The sequence below is a fragment of the Dendrobates tinctorius genome, unplaced genomic scaffold, assembly GCF_039654945.1.
Source record: "Dendrobates tinctorius isolate UK_male_01 unplaced genomic scaffold, ASM3965494v1 ptg000010l, whole genome shotgun sequence".
Lineage (NCBI taxonomy): Eukaryota > Metazoa > Chordata > Amphibia > Anura > Dendrobatidae > Dendrobates > Dendrobates tinctorius.
Genome location: NW_027361678.1, coordinates 3,366,306 through 3,389,820, shown reverse-complemented (window position 1 = coordinate 3,389,820; position 23,515 = coordinate 3,366,306). Strand labels below are relative to the sequence as shown.

The window sequence follows — 23,515 nt, the reverse complement described above, 5'->3', positions numbered from 1 at the left end:
ACATAGCAGTAACATGATTATGTGTCAAAGTCAAAATCTGACAACTCAGGCCATGTTCAAATGAGAGTGTTTTCATTTATGAACCACAAATGGACAAAACATGGACCAGTTTTAGCCTATGTGCAATAGGCAATTTTCTTACATGGACCTCAGATACCTGTGAAATAAAAATCAAAGAATGGAAAATGGAGCAGAATATTGTAAGTAATGGTAGGGAACTCCGGCACCTGACCAGGCAGATGTGATTGAACCCAGTCTCAGATGTGACTGCAGTGAAACCTTATATCTCACCTTCCCCATATGTCATGCTTATAGGATTTATGAAGCTGAGATATGGACATATGTACAACCTCAGTTCCAAAAAAGTTGAGGCGCTGTATAAAATGGAAAGAAAACAATGCAATCATTTGGAAATCTTTCACAGCCATATTTATTCGCCACAAAACATAGGACACAGATCACAAGGTGAACGTTGGACATTTTTCTATTACATTTGAAAAAATAACTCACTTAAAAATTGATGGCAGCAACACGTCAAAAAACTTAAAAACTTGGTGCAAAGCCATGCCTACTATTGTGTAGCCGATTCTTTTTTACAACAGTCTGGAAACTTCTGGGAGGTGAGGAAAAAATTCCTGGAGTTTTGGGAGAGGAACGTTGTCTTTTTCTTGTCTAAGGCCGGTTTCACATTTGCGCTTCAGGGCGCAGCGACGGCCTGCGCACGGCCGCCGCTAAGCCCTGCCCCCTGCCGCGCCTTCGCTGGTAGCTCCGCCTCCGGGCGCATGACGCTGCATGCGTCATGCGTCCCCTATCTTTATCACTGAGGATGCAGGCCGTGCGCAGTATGCGTTTTTGCGGCGCCTGCGTCCTTTTGACGGTGCGCCGACCAGCGCCAAACGTAACCTGTTGCAATTTGGTTGCACTCGGCGCACCGTCAAAAGGATGCAGGCGCCGCCAAACGCATACTGCGCACGGCCTGCGTCCTCAGTGATAAAGATAGATGACGCATGATGCATGCAGTGTCATGCGCCCAGAGGCAGAGCTACCGGCGGAGGCGCGGCAGGGGGCGGGGCTTAGCAGCGGCCGTGCGTAGGCCGTCGCTGCACCCTGAAGCGCAAATGTGAAACCGGCCTAATGTAGGATTCTCACTGCTTTAAACCCCTTAGTGACAGACCCAATTTTGTACTTAATGCCCGGGCCAATTTTTACAATTCTGACCACTGTCACTTTATGAGTTTATAGCTCTGGAACGCTTCAACGTATCCCACTGATTCAGAGATTTTTTTTTTCATAACATATTGTACTTCATGACAGTGGTAAAATTTCTTTGATATGACTTGCATTTATTTATGAAAAAATGGAAATTTGGTAAAAATTTTGAAAATTTTGCAATTTTCAAAATTTTAATTTTTGTGCCCTTAAATCAGAGAGTCATATCGCACAAAATAGTTAATAAATAACATTTCCCACATGTCTACTTTACATTAGCACAATTTTGGAAACATAATTTTCTTTTGTTAGGAAGACATAAGAGTTAAAAATTGACCAGCGATTTCTAATTTTTCAACAAAATGTACAACAACATTTTTTAGGGACCACCTCACATTTGAAGTGAGTTTGGGGGGTCAATATGAAAGAAAATACCCCAAAGTGACACCATTCTAAAAACTGCACCTCTCAAGGTGCTCAAAACCACATTCAAGAAGATTATTAACCCTTCAGGTGCTTCATGAGAACTAAAGCAATGTGGAAGGAAAAAATGAAAATTTTACTTTTTTAGAAAAAATTTAATTTGGAACCTAACTTTTATTTTCACAAGAGTATCAGGAGAAAATAGACCATAAAATTTATTGTGCAATTTCTCCTGAGTACGACGAGACCCCGCATGTGGGAAAAAGCCACTGTTTGGGCACATGGCACACCTCAGAAGGGAGGGTGCACCATTTGACTAACCTTAGCCCCAATCCTAATGGAAAAAAGGAAAGAAAAAAAGAGTTTTTTTATTTTATTATTTTTATCTAACTAAGGGAGTGGTAAGTGAGATTTGATTTACTATTTTTTGATTTTGATCACAGTGATAGGGTCTATCACAGTGACCAAAATGAACCAATAGGAAAAATCTCCTATTATTGCCGGGTGCCGGCTGGCAGATCTCGGTGGGCGCACTGCGCATGCACCCGCCATTTTCTTCCCAGAAGAATATGCCGAGGGCAAGGGGACACAGCCGGAGGGGCCAGGGACACTGGAGGTAACGGGAGGGCTAGGGGGACCCCATTTCTCTCTACTCTGGCATGCTAGATCATATCAGAGGAGAGAGAAATAAATAGAAAATCTGACTTTTTTTGCAGTCTCCGTTATTTGAATAACAGTGATTGCAACACTGGCGATGGTAAAAACCGACCCAAATCATGTTCTCCGGGGTAGCCGCGACCCCAGAGATTTTCCGACGCTGGGGGGCGCTATACCCTTATTTCTATGCGCCATTAAAAAGCGGTGCTGAGGAATAAGTACCCATAAGGTTATGTGCACACGTTGCAGTTTTGTTGCGGATCTGCGTTTTATCCGTGTGGAATTGCACCAAATCCGCAAAGGGTAGTTCAAGCAATGGTAATCAATGGGAATCAAGAATTGGTGTGCACAATTCTTTTTGCGGATCTGAAGCAGTTCTGCACCCACTGACTTACACTGAGTCAGTCAAATCCGCAGCTAAACCGCAGGTGTCAAAAGGTTTGCGGATTTGCGTGCCAAAAATGTTGCAGAAAGGAAGGAGGAAGAGTGTGTGGGCAGAGACTGTGTGTGTGGGCAGAGACTGTGTGTGAGCGGAGAATATGTGTGTGAGCGGAGAATATGTGCCTGTCTGTGTCTGTCTGCGGGTGCCTGGGTGTGTCACGGAGTAACTGACCCAGTTTGACACTACCCAATAGTTGGCCGGTCACCAAACAGCACAACACACCAGGGAACACCAGGGAAACTAACTACGGTGGGCCCTGTTGATGGGGAATGGACACCTCCTGCACTCACCTGAGGATGTGCCCTGATCAAACTATCGTCCCTATACGGGTTCTTTCACCCAACTGCCGAGCAGGATACCTAATCCCTCACTTGCACTGCTCTTATCCCTAAGTAGAGAACTGGCAGGTGAGAGCACTGGTCCCACCGCTGCACTAATACAACAAAAGGAATAGAAAGACAGACACCAAAATGGAAAACGTAACAAAAATACAACACTTAGCTTTCTGCTGCACCGCTGCAAAGCTGCAGAATGTTACAACAGCAAATCGGCAACCTGCGCACATACCCTAACTGTCCCCGTTAAGTGACGTATCAGCGGTCGTTAAGGAGTTAAAGTTCGAAGATTTTGCAGATTTTTTTTATAATTTGGACAGCAGTTCATCACCCGAACTCTTCTTCTGTGAAGCCATACTGCTGTGATGGATGCAGTATATGGTTTACATTATCTTGCTCAATTATACAAGGTCTTTCCTGAGATTGGCATTGTCTGGATGAAGCATATGGTGTTCTAAAATGTCTATGTAATGCTCTGCATTGAGAGCGCCATTCAATCTGGCAAAGTTCCTGGACTGTGTAGCAACGAGAATCCTGCATCAGACAAGGAAGGGACAACAGTCCTCTCCCAAAACTTCAGCAATTGTATCCTCACATCCTAGATCAGGGGTCTCAAACTCCACTGCGTATATGGGCTGCATATAGAACAAAATTTATTGGGGGTGGGCTGCATTCTTTGGAGGACAAAGTGACATTTTTAGTGACACCATTTTTTTTTCTATAAACCTTTTGAACATTTCTGCCGTATTTTATTTTTATAGAGCTTGGCTCGTTATGGATGATAGCAAATGTGCACTCATATTGTAGTCATGTCCCCATATTCTAGTTATGTCCCCATCCAAGTCCCCATATTGTAGTTATGTCCCCATATTGTAGTTATGTCCCCATCCAGGTCCCCATATTGTAGTTATGTCCCCATCCAGGTCCCCATATTGTAGTTATGTCCCCATCCAGGTCCCCATATTGTAGTTATGTCCCCATATTGTAGTTATGTCCCCATCCAGGTCCCCACATTGTAGTTATGTCCCCATATTGTAGATATGTCCCCATCCATGTTCTCATATTGTAGTTATGTCCCATATCAATGTCCCCATGTCCCCATATCCAGGTCACCATATTGTAGTTATATCGCCATCCAGGTCCTCTTATTGTAGATATGTCCCCATATTGTAGTTATGTCCCATCCAGGTCCCCATATTGTAGATATGTCCCCATATCCAGGTCCCCATATTGTAGTTATGTCCCCATCCAGGTCCCCATATTGTAGTTATGTCCCATCCAGGTCCTCATATTATAGATATGTCCCCATATTGTAGTTTTGTCCCCATCCAGGTCTCAAAATTTTAGATATGTCCCCATCCAGGTCCGCATGAAGCAGCCTCAGGGGCCGCATGTAGCCCGTGGGCTGTATGTTTGCGATCCCTCTCCTAGATGTCTACAGACTAATTTAAAATGATAAGATGTTACACAATGGTGGACACATTTTTGAGATGTGTTGCTGTCATCAATTTCTAAATAAGTAATTTTTTTCAAATGAAATGGAAAAATACCTAACGTTCACCTTCTGATCTGTGTTCTATGTGCTGCTCTAAATTAAATTTCGCTATAAGAGATTTCCCAATTATTGCACTCTTGTTATTTTTACATTTTACACAGCGTCCAGACTTTTTGAAATTAGAGTTGTGTGTGTTGCTGACAAAACTTCCCATATCTCATCTTCTTAAATCCTATAAATATGAGATTGGGATATGACGTCACGTTCAGCATTAGTGGTGCTGCAAGGTGTCCTACCCAAGAAGTGTTACAAAAACTGATGTTAATATATGCAGACTTTACATTGTCTATTTCACAGATGTTCTAGGAAACGTTCCAGGTCTTCAGTTTGTGAATGTCTTACCAAAAAAGTGCATAATATACTGCATACTGTAACATTAGATATTTCCTAAGTGAGATGATATCATTAAGCTCAACCTTCCAATTACATCTAAACACTTCAGCCTCAGGTGTAAGTTGCTTAGAGCATTCAAGTCATTATTAATAACCCAGACAAGGCAAACAAATGTAGCAGATTCATCTTGGCGCAGCTGAGTGCTTTGTCACTGTTATCTTCCATTTGCAGCTTGGAGACAGAAGTTGACAAGAAGATCCCTACAGGACGCAGTGTTGACTCAGTATCAATGTAGTGTAAAACTAAAAGGAATTCATCACCAATCACAGACACACGGCAATAACTCTGCTGTATGACAACCAGATCTGTGATCCCAGCAGACGTTTTATAGAAATCTTCCTTTTGTTAGCAAAATTGCTTTTGGATAAGAAGTGTACAAAAGGAGGACAAGTCTTTTTAATGCCTTCGCCAACTTTAGCAAAATAGTTTGCATTATATAATATATTTTGATATAGTGAACACATTAGTATCACTCTATCACTGTCTGAATTTTAAGCAAATAGGTGGCACGTGGCAATAATGAATGTGCAATCATCGGTAGTTATTGTTTAAGACACATTGTGCAAGTTTTTTTTTTATAAATATGGTGCCATATTTCTAGTTTTACAACTAGCACAATGCAGACAGGCAGGTAACATTCTCCTGGCATTCGCCAAATGTAGACTCATCCGTCAGACGACAGATAGAGAATCGTCATGCTTTACACTACTTTCTTTAAAGCTTGGCATTGTGCTCGGGGATGTAATGTTGAATGCAGTTGATCGGCCATGGATCTCATAGTTTTTGTGCTGAAGTTAATGCCAGTGGTTTGGACTCAGCAGAGCATTTGGTGACTTTATGTACTATGCACTTCAGCAGTTGGCGACCCCACTCTGTGACTTTGCAAGCTAATGAGGGCCACATTTGGTGTTCATGTGAAGTATGGTTGAGAGCGCCTTCATGTTTTCTGTGAGCCCGAACCAAATTCTGGTAGCCCTGCAGCTCCTCTTCTAAACGGATGTCTGGGAGGAGTGTGTGGTGTCAGGGAGTACATTCTTTTCTCACTTTTGCTTTGCGAGCCCTTGTTACCTCCCTGTCCATGATTCTGGCTACAAACAAGACGGAAGACTTTGGGTCTGAAGTTAACAGGTACGACTTTACTGTGCAATTCATTTACTCATGGCTGCAGCATACAGATTAAGAAAAGTCTCTTTTTAGTGATGTTCCCTTGGATTTGTGTCCCCATCAGTCCTTGTCCCCATCCTGTCCTGAGACCCACCATCTTCAACCCACTCTGTGACCTAGCTAACATCTTCCTCGTCAGGGAGGCAGAGGTATGGCTCTCTATACCTCTTCTAGACCTTAGGTCCAAGACTGTCTCGGCGTCCAGATGGTCAAATATGTGCTCTCATTCGTCTATGAAACTTGCACTTCCTGAACTCATTCTTCTCTGCTGCACCTTCACTGCACTGGAAAGTGCCAACTCTGCTATGTTTAGCCTTGCTCACCAGTCCACCCAGAACTTGCACTTGTTCTTGAATGAGTCCTGGACTCTGACTAGATTGTGTCTGACCCTATGTAACCTGGAAAACATTTTCTTATAAAACTGGTCTAACTCCTCCTGAACTGTGGGCTAATCCCAACTCTATTAACCCCTTTCCGAAATAGGGCGTAAATTTATGCCGAAGTCAGACTTCCTCCCTTTGATGTGCGCTTCGGTGGTAAGCCCACATCTTTCCCGGGACATGTCAGCTGTTCAAAATAGCTGACATGTGTCTGGAACAGCCGCGGGTGGAATCGCGATCCACTATTAACCCGTTAAATGCTGCTGTCAAACTCTGACAGCGGCATTTAACTCACGCTTCCGGCCATTGGACCGGAAATCAGCCCACCGGTGACCCCTATCACGTGATCACAGGTTACCCGTGGGTTGGCATGACCAGAGGTCTCCTGGAGACATCTATGGTTGTCAGTGCCGGATTGCTATGAGCGTCGCCCGGTGGTCAGCGCTCATAGCAAATTAGGTATTCTGTTACATACAGGTGATCTGATCATCGCCTGTATGTAGCAGAGTCGGTCGGGTTGTGGCAGCTTCTAGTCTCCCACGGAGACTATTGAAGCATGCCAAAAGTAAAAAAAAATGTTTTTTTAAAAATATAAAAAGTTCAAATCACCCCCCTTTCGCCCCATTCAAAATAAAACAATAAAAAAAAAAATCAAACTTACACATATTTGGTATCGCCGCGTTCAGAATCGCCCGATCAATAAAAAAAGATTAATCTTATCACTAAACTAAATTATGTTTTTTTGATTGCCACAACATTGCATTAAAATGTAATAATGGGTGATCGAAAGATCATATCTGCACCAAAATGGTATCGTTAAAAACGTCAGCTCGGCTCGCAAAAAATAAGCTCTCACCCAACCCGAGATCTCGAAAAATGGAGACGCTACGGGCATCAGAAAATGGCACAATTTTTTTTAACAAAGTTTGGAATTTTTTTCCACCACTTAGATAAAAAAGAACCTAGACATGTTTGGTGTCTATGAACTCGTAATGACCTGGAGAATCATAATGGCAGGGCAGTTTTAGCATTTAGTGAACCTAGCAAAAAAGCTAAACAAAAAACAAGTGTGGGATTGCACTTTTTTTGCAATTTCACCACACTTTGATTTTTTTTCCTGCTTTACAGTACACAATATGTTAAAACCAATGGTGTTGTTCAAAAGTACAACTCGTCCCGCAAAAAACAATCCCTCAAATGGCCATATTGACGGAAAGATAAAAAAGCTATGGCTCTGGGAAGAAGGGGAGCAAAAAACGAAAATGCAAAAACGGAATAAGCTCTGGTCATGAAGGGGTTAATTATCTAATCCCTAGTGTAATGAAAACTGTATCTCTATCTACTGTATGGTTCCTCTAGTGGACAGACCTCCCGCATTCCCATGGACGGCCTTAGGCGTAGCCTGTATGAGAACCGAACATACAACACTGGCCATAGGGATAAAATATAACATTACTTTTTACCACACACATAACATAAATACATAAAACTTCCTAACAACCCCTTTGTTGCCACGACGTCTTCTTCATCCCAGCCTACCCCCTACACATGCTTTCTTAGGCACATTCAGTTGTCACTCCCCTATTGGTAAGCAGTGACGGACTGGGAAAGCATTCAGCCTATACAGTGTTAATAATACCACCATACTGATCGTTAAAGGGGTTGAGGTTAAAGTCTATGTAACTTCAGACTTCTGAATCCTCATAGCGCACACTGTCAGAATTCTCCGGTGTCGGCACTGGGAGCGGCCGTCATGTGACCATAAGTATGTGATTTTCACACCTCCAGCCACATTCTGACTAATTGTACTCGGCTTTACTGATTTCACTTGTACTGAGCAAAGCTGTGCACGTCTAGTTGGCATATCACCACATGTATGCAAATCGCATATTTGTGCTCACATGATTAGGGGCGTAACTAAAGTAGGTGCGAGGGTGGCAAAAAAGTCCCTTTGGCCTACATAAAAAGACCAATGCTATTAAAGACTTGCAAAAATTGGGTGCCTCATTAGAGCTTTTGCTTTGGGGCGCATGCTTTTCAAGTTACGCCACTGTACCTGATTACCAGCTCCCAGCGCCGATGCCAGAGAATCCTCACAGTGCACAAGCTCTGTGAGGATTCAGAAGTCCGCAGTCATAGAGGGACTGCAGACTTTCACTTCAAGATTGGATAGCTACTTTAACCAAAACCCCTGTACTAAGGGCTCATACCCATAAGTGAGGTAAAAAACGGTCCGATTTCCGGACCGAAAAAACGGACAAGTGCCATGCAAGTGTCATGCGAATGTCATGCGATTTCTGCGTGATTTTTAAATGGAACATCCGTATGAAATGATCCCAGGAGCAACATCTGAGCTCTCTGTCCAGAAAAGCGCAATGCTCGGAACAACTAAGATCCTGCGCAGAACCCTCAAACTCCCAGGCCTCTCGTAGAGGACCTGAGAATGAAAAAGGAAAACAAAGACCACCCCCAGTGGGGGGTGAGAAGGAAGTTTTTCTTTATATACATATAATATTATATATATACACACATTACCATTCAAAAGTTTAGTCACTTAGAAATTTCCTTATTTTTTAAATAAAAGCAGTTTTTTTCCAATGAAGCCAACATTAAATGATTTAGAAATGCAATCTGTACATTGTTAATGTGGTAAATGACTATTCTAGCTGCAAACGTCTGGTTTTTAATGCAATATCTTCATAGGTGTTTAGAGACCCATTTCCAACAACCATCACTCCAGTGTTCTTATGGTACTCTGTGTTTGCTAACTGTGTAAGAAGGCTAATGGATGGTTAGAATACCCTGGAAAAACCCTTGTGCAAGTATGTTAGCACAGCTGAAAACAGCTTGACTGACTAGTAGTGTTGAGCATTCCGATACCGCAAGTATCGGGTATCGGCCGATACTTGCTGTATCGGAATTCCGATACCGACTTCCGATATTTTTTCAATATCGGAATTCGGCATCGGAATCGGAAGTTCAGTTGATTGACGGCCTGACGTCATCATGATGCGCGGTGTGTGCGCATCATGATGCGCCGTCATTTCGGGCCTTCCGGGGGTCTCTGCCGGCCTGCCGGGGGGCTGTGCCGGCCTGCCGGGGGGCTGTGTGGACTGCCCGGGGTCTCTGCCGGCCTGCCGGGGGGCTGTGCCGGCCTGCCGGTGGTCTGTGCACCCTGTGGGGGTCTGTACCGGCCTGCCGGGGGGCTGTGCCGGCCTGCCGGGGGGCTGTGCTGATGTCCGGGGGTCTGTGCAAGCATCGTCCGATGGGACTACAAGTCCCATCGGGCGATGCCTGCTACCATGACAGTGATTGACACATTAGCCAATGATGGGACAGTAGTAGTCCCATCATCCGGCTAATGTGTTAAATGTTAAAAAAAAAAAAAAAAAAAAAAAAAAAAAAATACTACATACATACTACATGCATGCTACATACATACTACATGCTACATACATACTACATATATACTACATACATACTACATACATACTACATGCATGCTACATACATACTACATGCTACATACATACTACATGCATGCTACATACATACTACATATATACTACATACATACTGCATGCTACATATATACTACATGCATGCTACATACATACTGCATGCTACATACATACTACATACATACTACATACATACTACATGCATGCTACATGCATACTACATATATACTACATGCTACATACATACTACATACATACTACATACATACTACATGCATGCTACATGCATACTACATACATACTACATGCTACATACATACCACATACATACTACATACATGCTACATATATACTACATATATACTACATGCATGCTACATACATACTACATACATACCACATATATACTACATACATACAATACATACATAGACATACAGTACATATAACATAGAGTAACATACTTACCAATACTTGTCACATTGTTCCCCGAAGCCATTGTCTTTCCGGAATAAATATTAACATAACAAACCACAAAAATACTCACCCACGATCCGAAGCAGTCCACGAGTGTGTCCCACGACGATCTTGGGTAGAGAACGGCAGCATCAGATGATGCTGCCGTTCTCTACGGGCTGCAGGAATCCAATGACGGAAGGTTGGTATCCTTCCGCACTGTATTCCTCCGCCACTTAAAAAAAAAAAAGTCCCTAGTCTCACTTTATGCCATTGCTGCGTGGGAATTTCCCACACAGCAATGGCATAAAGTGAGACTAGGGACTTTTTTTTTTTTTAAGTGGCGGAGGAATACAGTGCGGAAGGATACCTACCTTCCGTCATTGGATTCCTGCAGCCCGTAGAGAACGGCAGCATCATCTGATGCTGCCGTTCTCTACCCAAGATCGTCGTGGGACACACTCGTGGACTGCTTCGGATCGTGGGTGAGTATTTTTGTGGTTTGTTATGTTAATATTTATTCCGGAAAGACAATGGCTTCGGGGAACAATGTGACAAGTATTGGTAAGTATGTTACTCTATGTTATATGTACTGTATGTCTATGTATGTATTGTATGAATGTATTGTATGTATGTAGTATATATGTGGTATGTATGTAGCATGTAGTATGTATGTAGTATGTATGTAGCATGCATGTAGTATATATGTAGTATGTATGTAGCATGTAGTATGTATGTAGCATGCATGTAGTATATATGTAGCATGCATGTAGTATGTATGTAGCATGCATGTAGTATGTATATGGTATGTATGTAGCATGTAGTATGTATGTAGCATGCATGTAGTATATATGTGGTATGTATGTGGTATGTATGTAGCATGCATGTAGCATGCATGTAGTATGTATGTAGTATGTATGTAGTATATATGTAGTATGTATGTAGCATGTAGTATGTATGTAGTATGTATGTAGCATGCATGTAGCATGCAGTATGTATGTAGCATGCATGTAGTATGTAGCATGCATGTAGTATATATGTAGTATGTAGCATGTAGTATGTATGTAGCATGCATGTAGTATATATGTGTTATGTATGTAGCATGTAGCATGCATGTAGTATGTATGTAGTATATATGTGGTATGTATGTAGCATGCAGTATGTATGTAGCATGCATGTAGTATGTATGTAGTATGTATGTAGTATATATGTAGTATGTATGTAGCATGTAGTATGTATGTAGTATGTATGTAGCATGCATGTAGCATGCAGTATGTATGTAGCATGCATGTAGTATATATGTAGTATGTATGTAGCATGTAGTATGTAGCATGCATGTAGTATATATGTAGTATGTAGCATGTAGTATGTATGTAGCATGCATGTAGTATATATGTGTTATGTATGTAGCATGTAGCATGCATGTAGTATGTATGTAGTATATATGTGGTATGTATGTAGCATGCAGTATGTATGTAGCATGCATGTAGTATATATGTAGTATGTATGTTGCATGTAGTATGAATGTAGCATGTATGTAGTATGTAGTATGAATGTAGCATGTATGTAGTATGCATGTTGTATGTATGTAGCATGTAATTTTTTTTTTTTTTTTTTTTACATTTAACACATTAGCCGGATGATGGGACTACTACTGTCCCATCATTGGCTAATGTGTCAATCACTGTCATGGTAGCAGGCATCGCCCGATGGGACTTGTAGTCCCATCGGACGATGCCTGCACAGACCCCCGGAGCCTGCACAGCCCCCCGGCAGGCCGGCACAGCCCCCCGGCAGGCCGGCACAGCCCCCCGGCAGGCCGGCACAGCCCCCCGGCAGGCCGGCACAGCCCCCCGGCAGGCCGGCACAGCCCCCCGGCAGGCCGGCACAGCCCCCCGGAGCCTGCACAGCCCCCCGGCAGGCCGGCACAGACCACCGGAGCCTGCACAGACCCCCTGGCAGGCCGGCACAGCCCCCCGAAAGGCCCGTACAGACCCCAGAGAGGCTGTACAAGGGCAGGAAAGGGTTTTTCTTATTCCGATACCGGAAGTCCCATAGACTTGAATGGGACTTCCGGTATCGGAATCGGCGATACCGATACTTTTTTTAAAGATCGGCCGATACCATCCGATACGATACTTTGAAGTATCGGACGGTATCGCTCAACTCTACTGACTAGAGAAGCTATAAACCTGACCTTCCTTTGAGCTAGTTGCGAATCTGGAGAATTGCATTTGTTGGTTCCATTAAACTCTCAAAATGGCCAGAAAAAAAGAACTTTCATGTGAAACTCGACAGTCTATTCTTGTTCTTAGAAATGAAGGCTATTCCATGTGAGAAATTGTCAAGAAACTGAAGATTTCCTACAAGGGTGTGTACTACTCCCTTCAGAGGAGAGCACAAACAGGCTCTAACCAGAGTAGAAAGAGAAGTGGGAGCCCCCCCCTGCACAACTGAGCAACAAGACAAGTACATTAGAGTATGTGGTTTGAGAAATCGACGTCTCACAGGTCATCAACTGGCAGCTTCATTAATTAGTACATGCAAAACGCCAGTGTCAACGTCTACAAGTGAAGAGGCTACTCCAGGATGCTAACTTTCAGGGCAGAGTGGCAAAGAAAAAGACATATCTGAGACTGGCTAATAAAAGGAAAAGGTTAATATGGGCAGAAGAACACAGACATTGGACAGAGGAAGATTGGAGAAAAGTTTTATGGACAGACGAATCCAAGTTTGAGGTGTTTGGATCACACAGAAGAACATTTGTGAGACGCACAACAACTGAAAATATGCTGGAAGAGTGTCTGACGCCATCTGTCAAGCATGGTGGAGGTAATGTGATGGTCTGAGGTTGCTTTGGTGCTGGTAAAGTGGGAGATTTGTACAAAGTAAAATTAATTTTGAATAAGGAAGGCTATCACTCCATTTTGCAATGCCATGTCATACCCTGTGGACAGCGCTTGATTGGAGCCAATTTCATCCTACAACAGGACAATGACTCAAAGCACACCTCCAAATTATGCAAGAACTATTCAAGAAAGAAGCAGGCAGCTGGTATTCTATCTGTAATGTAGTGGCCAGCGCAGTCACCAGATCTCAACCCCATTGAGCTGTTGTGGGAGCAGCTTGACCGTATGGTACGCAAAAAGTGGCCATCAAGCCAAACCAACTTGTGGGAGGGCTTCTGGAAGCATGGGGGGAAATTTCTCCAGATTACCTCAGCAAATTAACTGCTAGAATGCCAAAGGTCTGCAATGCTGCAATTACTGCAAAGGGAGATTTCTTTGACAAAAGCAAAGTTTGAAGGAGAAAATTATTATTTCAAATAAAAATCTTTTTTTTGAACCTTGTCAATGTCTGGACTAGATTTTAAATTTATTTGTCAAATCTTTTGATTAATAAAAGTATGAGTTTTCATGGAAAACACAAAATTGTCCATGTGAACCCCTACGAACGGTAGTGTGTGTGTGTGTATATATATATATACACTCACTGGCCACTTTATTAGGTACACCATGCTAGTAAGGGGTTGGACCCCCTTTTGCCTTCAGAACTGCCTCAATTCTTCGTGGCAGAGATTCAACAAGGTGCTGGAAGCATTCCTCAGAGATTTTGGACCATATTGACATGATGGCATCACACAGTTGGCGCAGATTTGTCGGCTGCACATCCCTGATGCGAATCTCCCGTTCCACCACATCCCAAAGATGCTCTATTGGATTGAGATCTGGTGACTGAGGAGGCCATTTGAGTACAGTAAACTCATTGTCATGTTCAAGAAACCAATCTGAGATGATTCGAGCTTTATGACATGGCGCATTATCCTGCTGAAAGTAGCCATCAGATGTTGGGTACATTGTGGTCATAAAGGGATGGACATGGTCAGCAACAATACTCAGGTAGGCTGTGGCGTTGCAACGATGCTCAATTTGTACCAAGGGGCCCAAAGAGTGCCCAGAAAAAATTCCCCACACCATGACACCACCACCACCAGCCTGAACCGTTGATACAAGGCAGGATGGATCCATGCTTTCATGTTGTTTACGCCAAATTCTGACCCTACCATCCGAATGTCGCAGCAGAAATCGAGACTCATCAGACCAGGCAACGTTTTTCCAATCTTCTACTGTCCAATTTCGATGAGCTTGTGCAAATTGTAGCCTCAGTTTCCTGTTCTTAGCTGAGAGGTGTGGTACCCAGTGTGGTCTTCTGCTGCTGTAGCCCATCTGCCTCAAAGTTCGACGCACTGTGCGTTCAGAGATGCTCTTCTGCCTACCTTGGTTGTAACGGGTGGCAATTTGAGTCACTGTTGCCTTTCTATCAGCTCGAACCAGTCTGCCCATTCTCCTCTGACCTCTGGCATCAACATGGCATTTCCGGCCACAGAACTGCCGCTCACTGGATTTTTTTTCTTTTTCGGACCATTCTCTGTAAACCCTAGAGATGGTTGTGCGTGAAAATCCCAGTAGATCAGCAGTTTCTGAAATTCTCAGACCTGCCCTTCTGGCACCAACAATCATGCCACGTTCAAAGGCACTCAAATCACCTTTCTTCCCCATACTGATGCTCGGTTTGAACTGCAGGAGATTGTCTTGACCATGTCTACATGCCTAAATGCACTGAGTTGCCGCCATGTGATTGGCTGATTAGAAATTAAGTCTTAACACACAGTTGGACAGGTGTACCTAATAAAGTGGCCAGTGAGTGTATATATATAATATATATATACACACACACATACATACACAATATATATATATATATATATATATATATATATACACACACACATACATACACACATATTATATATATTTGACCCCAAACCTTTGAACGGTAGTGTGTGAACTGGACACAGTTCAGACATCTCTCGCGAGCCTATGCTTTTCATCCTATAATAAATTCACTACTTTAGAACGGTGAGTGCCATCCCTTTTGTTCTTCTTTATACAACGTGGCTATGCATGTTTCACTTTGGATTGAGCGTAGTTGGGTAGTTAGAGTGCAGCCCTGGTGTTTGAAATTGTACCGCACTATAGTGCATATGAAGGTGGCATGTTATGATTCGGTACCGAGGAGGATTACGGTAAATTAGCTAAGCAACCAGGAAACCAGAAAGGTTGGCAACTTAGTGGATTGCAGACCCCTAAACCTAACAACACAACTAGCATTAGCCGTGGCACGTGCCTACGATGTCCTAGACGCCTCGGCATAGCCAAAGAGTTAACTAAACCTAAAGCAAGAGAGGGGAAAGTTAAACTGCCCCGGAGCAGAACCCTAAAGGAATTGATAGCCCCAAACATATATTGACGGTGAGACAAGATAAGGCACAAACGCAGGCAGAAAATAGAGTGAGCAAATGATGGGGCCCAGACTGTCTAGTTAGGACAGGACAGAAAAGATACTGTCTGCAATCACGCAAAAACCCTAAAAAATCCAACACGTCTGATATACAAAAAACACTGAGGCCACACAACCTCTCCCCAGCATTCTGGTGTGAACTGGAAGCAAAGCAAAAGATGCTAAAATAACAGGGGATTAGCAATACTGAACAGAATGACATAAGCTGTGACATAGGAGTGGGGTCCAGCACAAATCACAGCAGGGAATAATGCTGAACCTACACAGCAAAGCAGAAAGCAAAGAAAGGCAAAAACTATATCAAATGCAAAAGATTTCAGCAAACAAATAACTTATCTGAATGATGCAAGACCAAGGAGGGGAAAAGCAGACTTCACAATGCACAGGAAGACAAACAAATCACCAGCAGCAACTGAAGGGAGCTTACTCACTTAAATCCTCCCAGTCAGTAACCCCTGACATCCAATCATCATCTTCAGGTGATAGACTTCTGTCAATACGACCAGCTCCACTACCCGCGGCAACCACCAGAGGGAGCCCCGACTCAGAAGTCAGATCAAGAGAGTTCACAACAGTGGCAGCAGCGGTGCCGAATTGTTTTCTTGCTTTTTGGACAATTTTTGGAAATGTGAACACTCCTAGTTGGGTGTCCATCTACTGGATTGGGTGTAGAGAAAGACATGTCGGTCCCTATTTTGCCATTTCTACTGTGGTGAAATTGATGCCACTTCTGTGGTGCAAGGCCCTCATTTGTTTAAATGTGAACACTCCTTGTAGGGTGTTCATCTGCTGTATTGGTTGTATTAAAAGACCTGTCGGTCCCTATTGTACTATTTCTACTGTGGTGAAATTGATGCCACTTTGGTGGGGTCTACCAATAATTTTTGGAAACGTGAACGCTTCTAGTTGGGTGTCCATCTGCTGGATTGGGTGTAGTGAAAGGCCTTTCGGTCCCTATTATAATATTTCTACTGTGGTGAAATTGATGCCACTTCTGTGGTGTAAGGCCCTCATTTCTTTAAATGTGCACACTCCTTGTATGGTGTTCATCTGCTTTATTGGGTCTAATAAAAGACCTGTCAGTCCCTATTGTACTATTTCTACTGTGGTGAAATTTATGCCACTTTGGTGGTGTCTGCCAATAATTTTTGGAACCGTGAACATTCATGGTTGAGTGTCCATCTGCTTGATTGGGTGTAGAGAAAGACATGTCGGTCCCTATTTTACTATTTCTACTGTGCTGAAATTGATGCCACTTCTGTGGTGCAAGGCCCTTATTTCTTTAAATGTGAATACACCTTGTAGGGTGTTCATCGGCTGTATTGGGTGTAGTGAAAGACTTGTCGGTCCCTATTCTACTATTTCTACTGTGCTGAAATTGATGCCACTTCTGTGGTGTAAGACCCTCCTATCTTTAAATGTGAACACTCCTTGTAGGGTGTTCATCTGCTGTATTGGGTGTAATAAAAGACCTGTCGGTCCCTATTGTACTATTTCTACTGTGGTGAAATTGATGCCACTTTGGTGGTGTCTGCCAATAATTTTTGGAAAAGTGAACGCTCCTAGTTGGGTGTCCATCTGCTGGATTGGGTGTAGTGAAAGGCCTGTCGGTCCCTATTGTACTATTTCTACGGTGGTGAAATTGATGCCACTTTGGTGGTGTCTGCCAATAATTTTTGGAAAAGTGAACGCTCCTAGTTGGGTGTCCATCTGCTGGATTGGGTGTAGTGAAAGGCCTGTCGGTCCCTATTGTACTATTTCTACTGTGGTGAAATTGATGCCACTTTGGTGGTGTCTGCCAATAATTTTTGGAAAAGTGAACGCTCCTAGTTGGGTGTCCATCTGCTGGATTGGGTGTAGTGAAAGGCCTGTCGGTCCCTATTCTACCATTTCTACTTTGGTGAAATTGATGCCGCTTCTGTGGTGTATGGTTCTCATTTCTTTAAATGTGACTCCTTGTAAGGTGTTCATCTGCTGTATTGGGTGTAGTGAAAGACCTGTCGGTCCCTATTAGACTATTTCTACTGTGGTGAAATTAATGCCACTTCTGTGGTGTAAGGCCTTTATTTCTTTAAATATGATCACTCCTTGTTGGGTGTCCATCTTCTGGATTGGGTGTAGAGAAAGACCTGTCGGTCCCTATTTTACTATTTCTACTTTAGTGAAATTGATGCCACTTCTGTGGTGTATGGTCCTCATTTCTTTAAATGTGAACACTCCTTGTAAGGTGTTCATCGGCTGTATTGGGTGTAGTGAAAGCCCTGTCAATCCCTATTCTACTATTTCTACTGTGGTGAAATGGATACCACTTTGGTGGTGTCTGCCAATAATTTTTGGAAATGCGAACACTCCTGGTTAGGTCTCCTTTATGCATCTTGCCTGCAGCAGTAGGCCTTCGAGACAGTCAGGCCTCCACTTCCTTTTACTCAACTACCAGTGTTACTATTCTTAAATTTTTCTGACAATGGTAGTCTACAAAACTGATATTTGTGCCACCTGAGTGTGGCTCAGCATGAAAGCATGTAGATGTGTTGAATATGGTATCAGGGCTCCCAGCAAAGGGGCCCTACACGAATCTCTCATCCACCTTGTCTTACTGTGACTTTCATTGGAATGCTGTAAATGCTGTCCTAGACCCCGATACCTCATGCCTGGCTGATTGCTTCAGTTCCATGCTGCAATTTTTTACTGTGGGTGAATTGAGGCCACTTTCCTGGCGTCTGTCCCTCATTTGATGTGTTTTGGCAGCATTTGGGGTGTTGTGCGTTTGTTTTTGCCTTCCATTGAGGTGATTGGCGTTCGGTTACGTTCGGCGAATATTCGACAAATTAATTGGCAAATATTGCAAGTTCGGCAAACGTAATCCAAACTGAACATTGAAATATTCGCTCATCTCTAGTGGTGATATCAGGTTATCATACTTTATTTCTTACATCCATTTCTGGTTGAGTTTTAGCAGGTTTGGGTTTAAGTCTCTTGTAGCAGTTATCGATCATTCATACATCTTCGGTATTCAACCTTTCCTACTGCATGACATGTTATTACATTTAGCAGCAGGTACTGGCATATGGAGTTGGCTCAGGAGCTGAACATAGGTTGGGCTGGGTACACCTAGAGAAATAGTGACATAAATTGTAGATTATGGGTCCCAGTGCAATATCTCCAACAAGCATGGGTCTTTAATAGACATTGGTCTTCTCACATGGGCCAAAGGGGCATTTTTTGTCTCCCCCAGGCTACAGGACTTGTGTTCAATTGCAAAACCTGAACCCACTATAGTTATACCTCTGTAGAGAAGTCTGAACACTGAGAAAAGGGGCTACTCTATGATATCTCTCCACACAAACCAGGTAGGGACAACTCTCCTTGTTCCTGGCTCATTTTTTTAAGCTACTGTATGCTTCTCGGAAATTTTGGAACATACTAACAATTATATCCAATGCTTTCTACATGATGGAAAGGAATGGAGGCTCTTCATTTGAATACGTCAATATAGGTGTAGGTGTAAAACAACAAGAACATTTGCTAAGCCTTAAACAAATACTGGGCAAATTTACATTGTCCTTCAAATGTATTGGCAGTGGTAAATCTAACATACTCCATAGGGCACAACTCAAACGCACTGTGACATCCAGTGAGACCATCGTCACGTTTATGCTGACAAACCTGGTTGAAATAGAGAAGAATTATATTGTGCAAAACTTTGATCTTACCTGATTTTTTGGAGCAGTGACTGCTTCTCTTGTGCTGTTGCTAGATGCCCAGAATAATACACTGGGAAAAACATAATGTTCCAATTGGTTGAGAACCAAGTCATAAAGAATGGGCAGTAGAAGTTTTTGTAAGTGATTTTTACTATCTGAGTGGTTCCAACCCAAGATGAAGACACTGAAAGAATAATCAAGATTCCCCAGACAATTTTTATGAATGTGGAGGTACATGACTGACATCTAGACTTTTCATGATTTTCGGGTGTATTCTCTGCATTTGCTTGTGCTCCATCTCCACCTAGAAAATAGACACAAAAACGTATTTTTTTATTTTGTATTCTCAAGCAAATTTTTATATTTATCATTATTATGGAGAATATACAATATTATCTCCGGTCTGGTCAAAAGGACCAGCTATTGAAATTCAACAGGCCAGATCCCTCTCTTCCCCAAGATCATCTGTCGGGGGAGAGTGGGGATGAACCCATATAAATTAGATGGCTGGCTAATTCTTATGAAAATGGTGGGTTCTGAAGTTTTTACCTGATGAATTTTGAGGCCTTTAGAATCTGTAGAGATTAAAACAGTTGGCCTGAGTGTTGGGCAGGTGTAGTGCTGTTTCTAACAAACAGGAGTGTTTCTCTTCTCGGATAAACCCTTTAACCAGTGATTTTGGCATATACCAGAGATTTAGTCCCATCTAATCCATGAAATACTGGATGGGGTTTGAATGTTTCTATAAAATTTTCAGTTTACTGTCTATTTCATGTATATGATCCATATCCTTACATTTATTTATTTTGTGATCTAAAGTTCCTAATACATTTAATTACACCCAAATTAGGGTATATGAACAAGCAGTCTGTTTCAGGGCGGAAACCACCTGAAAAAGTGCGACATGATCACTGCTAAAAATAAACATTGTGTACATGTTCAGTCTTTTGTCACTTCTTTTAACCATTTCTCGTTTCGGAAACCGTGAAGTTGATAAAAGAAAACACATGCTCATTCTTCGGACTGATTCTGATAGGAGGAATCTCTCCACTATAGTGCAAAATCTCTATGTTAGACAGTCTTCAGCTTATGGTATCTGTCAAATGCACAAGTATTAATTATTTCCAGAAGACACTAAAGAACCAGGGAAAATCCCAAAAAGCTAACATGAAAACATCATCACCTAAAATGGTCTGGCAGCTATTGTCATTCTTGTTTATATACATGGGTCCAGAGAACTCTGGATGAAAACCTCTTCCAGAGTGCTCTGGACCTCAGACTTGGCCGAAGGTTCAACTTCCAACAAGACAATGACCCTCAGCACACAGCTAAAGTAACAAAGAAGTGGCTTCAGAACAACTCTGCGACCATTCTTGACTTGCCCAGCCAGAGCCCTGACCTTTTAAACCCAATTGATCATCTCTGGAGAGACCTGAAAATGGCCGTCCTCCAACGTTCACCATCCAACCTGACGGAACTGGAGAGGATCTGCTTGGAGGAATGTCAGAGGATCTCCAAATCCAGGTGTGAAAAACTTGTTGCATCATTCCCAAGACGACTCATGGCTGTACTGGTTCAAAAGGGTGCTTCTACTCAATACTGAGCAAAGGGTCTAAATACTTATGACCATGTGATACTTCAGTTTCTCTTTTTAATAAATTTGCAAAAATTTCTACATTTCTGTTTTTTTTTTCAGTCAAGATGGGGTACAGAGTGTACATTAATGGTGTACCTTGTCATACACCAGCCAATTTCAGCCTGTTAAATTGAGGTGTACTCTATAGTGGGCCTGAGATAATTGTTCAGCCTCCTAAAATCTCTAGGGAGACTCAAATTCTCCCCAATACTATATACACCTTGTACCTTGTTTTACAGTACCATATAGCTGGTGGTATTTTGGGTACATTTTCCCAAAAATGAGGAAGTATGGTGGAAGAGGCCGTGGAAGTGGGCGGGGGTTGCCAGCTGGTACTGATGGTGGTGGTGGTGGTGGCGCATCTGCTGGTAGTGGCAAAAGCACAATAGCACCTAAGGCAGGAGGTGTTGAGCCTGCATCATTGTCTGGCTCCACAAGGCCTTGAAGGCTCCCTTTTCTGGGAGTAGGTAAACCGCTTTTAAAGCCGGAGTTTCAGGAACAAATTTTGGCTTACATTGCTGACAAAGCCTCCAGCTCTATCGCCTCCTCTTCTGAAGTTTCAAAAAATAAAAGCACTGAGTCGTCAGTGGAGGCTCCTGGTCAGGAACAACACCTTTCCTTGTGTTATTCACCCCCACCAAAAGTGAAGGATGCGGCAGGCCACACTACAGATTACTCCATGGAGCTCTTTTCACATACCATGCCTGGGTTATCAAGTCAAATCGTGAATTCCCCAGTCCAAGATGAATCTGACATGGAGTGCACTGATGCACAGCCACTGCTAGATTTTCTGCTGGTACATTCACTCAGAGCACTACATTGTCCTTGCAGTGTACTGAGCCAGAATCTGACCCTGATGAAATGCAGGTGCCCCTTCCTGCATACTATACCACCTTACATGGTAACAAAGAAGAAGGTGCAGATGAAAGTGCAGGTTCCTTGAGCAGGTGGGGGGGCATACTCATGGGCGACGGCACTGGCACAGGGCCCCTCATAGTACGCAAAAGTGTCTCTGCCGGTGGGAGGGCCCACCCGCCGTCAGACACACCGCCATACTATGAGGGGTCCTGTGCCAGTGCGGTCGCCAACGAGTGGCCCCCCTGCTTGCTCAGGATCACAGCACTTGCAAAGTTGAAATACTTACCTCTCCCTGCTCCACCGCCGTGATGTCTTCCTCGTTTCCTGACAGTAACATTCTGGTCAGAGAGCGCGATGACATCACGTCTGTATGCCCTCTGCCTAAACAGTCCAAGTGCAGAGAGATGGAAGATGGGGACGACGAGGAGTCCAGAGTACAGGAATTCCCTAGCGAGGAGACTTAAATTGTTTTAAAGGTTGGGAGCAATATTTGGGGAGCACTATACTCTGGAGAATGATATATGGAGCCCACCATACACTGGAGCATTCCAAAGGTGGACATCAGACACAGGAGCAGCATTTACAGGGCCCATTATACACTGGAGCATTAGAAATGGGGCCTATTATATATGGAGCATTATTTGGGCCCATAAGACATAAGACAGTGGAGTTTCATCCATGGGGACCAACATATAATGTAGCATTATGTGGAGCTCATCATATACTGTATCGAACATTATATGAGACCAATGATTCTGTATGGAGAAATATATGGGCCTCATTACTCTGTATGGCGCACTATGCGGTGGCCATAATACTGTATGGAGTAATTTTGGAGCTATTGGAGAATTTAAAATGGATATCAGTCATGTGATGTAAGAAATGAAGTATTTTTCATTGTACTATACCACTATTTCTCTGCCGTATCAGAGGATCATGAATTGTGGCATGTGTTAAAGAAGCCCAGTGACACTCTTTGGCCCTACCCCCCACAACTTTAGCCAAATAACCCCCAGTTTTCAATGCCTAACTATTATTATAAAGGAAATTAAGGTTGACAAGCTTAAGTAATAAGAATTGATCTTTTTGGCATTCAAATGGGCACTGTAGGTGTGTTTCCTGTCCTCCACTCACTGCCGACTTTTCTTCCCCATTGACTTGCATTGGGTTTCGTGTTTCAATCAGCCTTCGACTTTTCACGATTGCGTTCGACCCGACTTTTGTGAAAGTCGGGTTTCATGAAACCCGACTCGACCCGAAAAAAGGCAAAGTCGCTCATCTCTAGTGGTAACCACTAAGCCATTATACTGCTCATACATTGCTGCTATTTGTTCCCATGTGTGCTGCTATCATCCATGTTGTTCTCCAAACAGATAGCTAAACCCAAGGGCCCCAATTTATCAATACCAGCACACGTCTTAATAAATCAGGTGTGTCTGAAAAGAAATGGCGGGCACCTTCATGCGCCTCTGTGCTTACTG

General features: G+C 43.0%; 1 protein-coding gene across 5 annotated transcripts in view; it reads right to left on the bottom strand.

Annotated features, from left to right (window-relative positions):
* SLC35F4 (solute carrier family 35 member F4) overlaps positions 1 to 23,515 on the bottom strand; it is a 482,865-nt gene that overhangs the window by 109,031 nt on the left and 350,319 nt on the right. For all 5 annotated transcript variants that reach the window (XM_073585785.1, XM_073585800.1, XM_073585815.1 and 2 more), the window contains one exon: positions 19,550 to 19,844. In XM_073585785.1, coding sequence (XP_073441886.1) covers positions 19,550 to 19,844 — 295 coding nt within the window. The remainder of the gene's footprint in view (positions 1 to 19,549; positions 19,845 to 23,515) is intronic.